At 36.6% G+C, this 5,998-nt stretch overlaps 1 protein-coding gene across 1 annotated transcript; it reads left to right on the forward strand.

Moving 5' to 3' along the window:
• Positions 1-1,650: 1,650 nt before the first annotated feature.
• Positions 1,651-4,040, forward strand: LOC114890229 (ADP-ribosylation factor-like protein 8B; the record flags this gene model as incomplete). The annotated part of the gene is made up of 3 exons (XM_029213695.1): positions 1,651-2,016; positions 3,244-3,317; positions 3,936-4,040. Coding segments are annotated over exons 1-3 (239 nt in total), but the record flags the coding sequence as incomplete, so codon positions are not given.
• Between the last annotated feature and the right edge of the window lie 1,958 nt (positions 4,041-5,998).

A 5,998-nucleotide genomic window follows, 5' to 3' on the forward strand; every position in this document is an offset into this window, starting at 1 on the left:
TTTCTTTCTTTCTTTCTTTCTTTCTTTCTTTCTTTCTTTCTTTCTTTTTCTTTCCTTCCTTCCTCCCTCCCTCCCTCCCTCCCTCCCTCCCTCCCTCTCTCTCTGTCTTTCTCCTCTCTCTCTCTCTGTGTTTCACATTTTTTTGAGATTAGCCCAAACTCCACTGAACAGGAGGGGAAAATTTTTTTAAGTAGAACACTTTTGGGGTTATGTAGAAGAAATTAATTTGTAAAATTGGAATTCATTGTGCTTGGTACAATTGGTACTTGTAGACAGTTTTGGAATGAATGTGTGGCAAACAATTGGCCAGTGTTAGGGCCTTGAAAATAGTTCCATTTGTTTAATTACTCCCATGTTGATATCTTTCATAATCCCGAGCTGTACCTAATAAATAAGAGACCACTTGAGAAATAAACATTTGGCAAATAAAATATATGAATATGTAAATATATAAAATCTGTGTCAATTGTGACTCATTAGGTCTACTTCATAATTGCAGTCAAAATAAAGAATATGACAAGAAAGATGGAAGACCTGTTAGGAGACAATTATGATACTTCACTCAACGATATAAGGGATTTGAATGTTTGAGTGGACAAACCATGTGCCTAGGTGGAGAGACTTGGTTAAGTATCAAGAGTTGATAAAGGGCAGTTAGTATTTTAACAGAATTATTAATTTCTAAAGTTTATTTCAAATGCAAGAGATGAAACACATTCCTGAACATTCCAACTTCTTGATCTCCTATATAGAATAATATGTAGGATAAGCTACAGTAATTCATGTAGTCCTAATTTATTTCCAATTAGAAATAGACTAATGGAAAAGAATTGAAGACTCAGATATAGAACTGTCTCTATATGGAATTTGGCATATCACATCAATCTAGTTAGGAAAGTGTGGATTTTTAAATTAGGAGTGAGGGCATCCCTGATGGCGTAGTGGTTAGGAATCCGCCTGCCACTGCAGGGGACACGGGTTGGACCCCTGGTCCAGGAAGACCCAACATGCTGCGGAGCAACTGGGTCTGTGCGCCACAACTACTGAGCCTGTGCTCTAGAGCCCCCCAAGCCACAACTACTGAGCCCACGTGCCACAACTACTGAAGCCCACGCACCTAGAGCCCGTTCTCTGCAGCAAGAGAAGCCACTGCAATGAGAAGCCCGTGCACCACAGCGAAGAGTAGCCCCAACTCGCCGCAACTAGAGAAAGCCTGTGCACAGCAAAGAGGACCCAACACAGCCAGAAATAAATAATAAGTATAAATACATAAATATTAAATGAGGAGTGAGGTGATTATAGGTTATACATTTGTAAAAAGGACCTTTCTTGCATTGTATAATCAAATCCTAGATGGGTGAACATTTTAAATTTAAAAATATAAATACTCTTAGAAGATATTTAATTTTAGTCCTCTGACAGGAAAGTCAGAAACCAAAAAGAGAATATAATTGATTACGTAAGGGAGGATCATGTTCATGAAGAAAACATTTTATAAGCCTTGTTAAAAGACTGACTCAGGAAAGCAACAGTGAATTTTAACAGTATTGTCAAAATAATTTCAATCCTAAAAATAGAAAACTTTGAACTTTTACTTCTGATTTACTTGTACCTTGTATGCAAAAATTCACGTATAGGTGCACGAATTAATAAATGTTCATATGTAGTTGTACAGTATTTCTTAAACTTAAAAATATGTAAAAATTATAGTAGTTTCAGAAGTATCTTTAATGGAAGACTGTGTCTTTGAATGAAAAAAATAATGCACCTCTTCAAGATTTATGGCTATTAGGAGTGTTTTCTTAAGGTATATTGTTATCGTCACTAAAAAATTAGTTATTTGCTAAGATGGGTACAGAGTAATGTTGATGTGAAAGGTTTGCAGTGTTACATGGTTTAATAAACAACGATTAGTCTAAAAATGTTTTCTTTCAGTCAGGTCAATTCAGTGAAGATATGATACCTACAGTGGGCTTCAACATGAGGAAAGTAACTAAAGGTAACGTCACAATAAAGGTACGTCAGCTTCTTGCCATACTTGATTTACATTGTTAGCAGATACGAACTAGGAATTTTTCTGTTTGTTTCTTTGCGTTTTACATGAGTATTGGCAGTTCTTAATTAATGAGTGGGCATGTTCCAAAAGAGTGTAAATCAAGTTTTTTTCTTTCTTGCTCTAATAGATCAAAATGTGTGTGTTGAAATGTTGTTAAGTGCCCATAAAAAACTTAGCATATGGGTTGGCAGAAGTATTATTTGGGATTTAGGTGTTCCTAGGAAAGAAAAATCCCATCTTCAGAGTATTTGGAATGTGATATTATTACATTATTTCATGAATGATATTTTATATTGAAAGATAATGTTTATAATGTTGGTAATTTAGTATTATATTTGTGGTAGCAAATATGGTAAACTAGTTTTCCCTTTCTTTGCTAATAAGCCCTAAAATTAAAACTATAAAACAGTAAAAAGTTAACTAGTTTAACATAATTTTGTTTCTAGAATAAGTTTCATAGGTTTGAATTGTGGACTGTTGGACTGTTTTTTAATTTATTAGTAGTATTATTTTTGGCTTCCTTGTTCATGGGGGGAGTTTACTTCTATAGCCTGAACTTTATGGCCATTTTACCCAGTTCTTGTGGTTCACAGAAGCTGTTTACTAAATTCGTTCCATAGCTTATCTAATGAAGCTGCTAATTTTTCGTGTGTGTGTTCATGCATGTTTCCAGTGTCTATGGCTAAATTGGAAGCCTCCCAAAGATAAATATCATGACTTCAGACCTTTACATAGCCCTACAGAGTAGCCATAATAGTTAAATTACTGTGGGTAGTAGCTTTCATATGGGTAAAATAATTTTATATAAGAAAAGCACCTAGGTAGGAATGTTTTCTGTTATGTACAGAATAACTAAAAACGATTAGATGTTAATATATACCCAATCAGACAACTAAACTTAAATAGATTCTGAATGAACTGTTTTTTTCTGTCTTGGACTCCAAATATGGATGATGCTCAAGCACCACCTATTAGATCTAATGTAAACATATTAAGTATGAGCTTCAAGTTTAGAAGTGGCCCCAAGAACTTCCAGATTAAGAGCTTGTTTGGCCTCAAGTTTTTCAAAAGCAGTTTGGCTCTAACACTGTGGAAATGAGCATACTTTCTCCCCTCCTTCTGCTGCTTTTTTCTTCAATGTGTTATTTGAAATATCTTTATTAAGAACTGTCTATCTTGATTTGAAGATTTGGGACATAGGAGGACAGCCCCGCTTCCGGAGCATGTGGGAACGGTACTGCAGAGGGGTCAACGCTATTGTGTAAGCTGCTTCCACGCCCCTCCCCCCCGTCTCCCCCCCTTGCAGTCAGTTTAGGTTTCAAGGGAAAAATGCTGGTTTTCATACTTTTAAAGGCTCAGTTTTTATTTTGGGCAATAACAGTCTTTCTTAGATATTTTCTTAGTGTAATCCCATTAACATCAGACTTTAAAAATAGAATGAGAGTTTTATTTGCTTTTTATGTAGCTAAGAGCTAATGGATATAAATGTTTTACTATCATGTATTAGCCCCCTAAGAACAGTCTACCTATCTACTTATTTTATTGAAGTATAGTTGATTTTCAGTATTGTGTTGGTTTCAGGTATACAGCATAGTGATTCAGTAGTTTTAATTATATTCCATTATAGGTTATTACAAGATAATGGGTATAATTCACTGTGCTATACAGTATATCCTTGTTGCTTATCTAATTTTATATATAGTAGTTTGTAGAACAGTCTATTAGAAAGTATTTTTGGGTGCCAGCCTTTTAAAATCGAGGACTGTATTTTAATGAACAGTTACAGTAGTATAAATTAAGAAAATTAAAACATCTATTAATTGCGATCATCAAAGAATATGGTGGAGACATATTGAGATCACTTTATGTTTCTGTAAAGCTACATGATAGATGCCGCAGATCGTGAAAAGATAGAAGCCTCTCGAAATGAACTACATAATCTTCTAGATAAGCCACAGTTACAAGGAATTCCAGTGAGTATGGAGTACTGGTTAATTTTACATTATATAATTATAATATTTATAATTATTATTACAAGTATAATTACACATTTTTATTTATTGTGTTTGAAATCAGTAAAATGTCTTTTGTTTTAAAGCGTGGAAGGCTTACATTTACTGAGTATCTGCCACATACTGTGCAGTGTGCTGTTTATTCATTTCTTAACCAGCTGTTTATTGAACTGTATGTAGTAGGAGCAGTGCTTAGTCCTGGGGAAATAGTAGTGAGCAGAAGTGAAAAGAAACATGCTGCCTACAATCATGGAGTTTATGGTTTAGTAGGAAGCTAGGTGGATGATATGAAATCATTTGAATAATACGGCTGTGATCAGTGCTACAGGGGAGAGGTACAAGGGGCTATTGAGTTGTAAGTTAGAGGGGAGATTTAATGTAGTTTGAGGGAAGAAGGAAGGATTCCCTGAGGAAGTGCTGCTTGAGCTGAGATGTGAGGATGTGTAGGCATGTGAGGGATGTGACAGCTAGAGGAAAAGGGAGTTGCAGGCAGAGGCTCTTTGGTAGGAGGAGGTGGGGCACTGGGAGGAAGCCAGTGTTTCTTGAGCACAGAGGAGAGAGAGGAGGGTGGGGTAGAGTGTGGCGAGCTTGCGGTGGTCTGGACACTAGAAGAGGCTGTGTGGGGCGGGACTGGTTGTTTCTCTTTATTTATTTATTTTAACATCTTTATTGGAGTATAATTGCTTTACAGTGATGTGTTTCTGCTGTATAACAAAGTGAATCAGCTATACATATACATATATCCCCATATCCCCTCCCTCTTGGGTCTCCCTCCCACCCTCCCTATCCCACCCCTCTAGGTGGACACAAAGCACCAAGCTGATCTCCCTGTGCTGTGCACCTGCTTCCCTCTAGCTATCTATTTTACGTTTGGTGCTGTATGTATGTCCATGCCACTGTCTCACTTTGTCCAAGCTTACCCTTCCCCCTCCCCATATCCTCAAGTCCATTCTCTAGTAGGTCTGCATCTTTATTCCCGTCTTGCCCCTAGGTTCTTCTGATCACTTTTTTTTCTTTTTTTAGATTCCATGTATATATGTGTTAGCATTGGTATTTGTTTTTCTCTTTCTGACTTACTTCACTCTGTATGACAGTCTCTAGGTCTATCCACCTCACTACATATAACTCAATTTCGTTCCTTTTTATGGTTGAGTAATATTCCATTGTATATATGTGCCACATCTTCTTTATCCATTCATCCGATGATGGATACTTAGGTTGCTTCCACCTCCTGGCTATTGTTAAAAGAGCTGCAATGAACATTTTGGTACATGACTCTTTTTGAATTATCGTTTTCTCAGGGTATATGCCCAGTAGTGGGATTGCTGGGTCGTATGGTAGTTCTCTTTTTAGTTTTTTAAAGAACCTCCATACTGTTCTCCATAGTGGCTGTACCAATTTACATTCCCACCAACACTGCAAGAGGGTTTCCTTTTCTCCACACCCTCTCCAGCATTTATTGTTTCTAGATTTTTTGATGAGGGACATTCTGACCGGTGTGAGATGATATCTCATTGTAGTTTTGATTTGCATTTCTCTCATGATTAATGATGTTGAGCATTCTGTCATGTGTTTGTTGGCAATCTGTATATCTTTGGAGAAATGTCTATTTAGGTCTTCTGCCCATTTTTGGATTGGGTTGTTTGTTTTTTTGATATTGAGCTCCATGAGTTGCTTGTATGATTTGGAGATTAATCCTTTGTCAGTTGCTTCATTTGCAAATATTTTCTCCCATTCTGAGGGCTGTCTTTTCATCTTGTTTATGGTTTCCTTTGCTGTGCAAAAGCTTTTTAGTTTCATTAGGTCCCATTTGTTTATTTTTGTTTTTATTTCCATTTCTCTAGGAGGTGGGTCGAAAAGGATCTTGCTGTGATTTATGTCACAGAGTGTTCTGCCTATGTTTTCCTCTAAGAGTTTTACAGTGTCTGGC

This window comes from Monodon monoceros, unplaced genomic scaffold (assembly GCF_005190385.1).
Source record: "Monodon monoceros isolate NGI ecotype Baffin Bay Population unplaced genomic scaffold, NGI_Narwhal_1 Contig5372_ctg1, whole genome shotgun sequence".
In the NCBI taxonomy this organism is placed as follows: Eukaryota; Metazoa; Chordata; class Mammalia; order Artiodactyla; family Monodontidae; genus Monodon; species Monodon monoceros.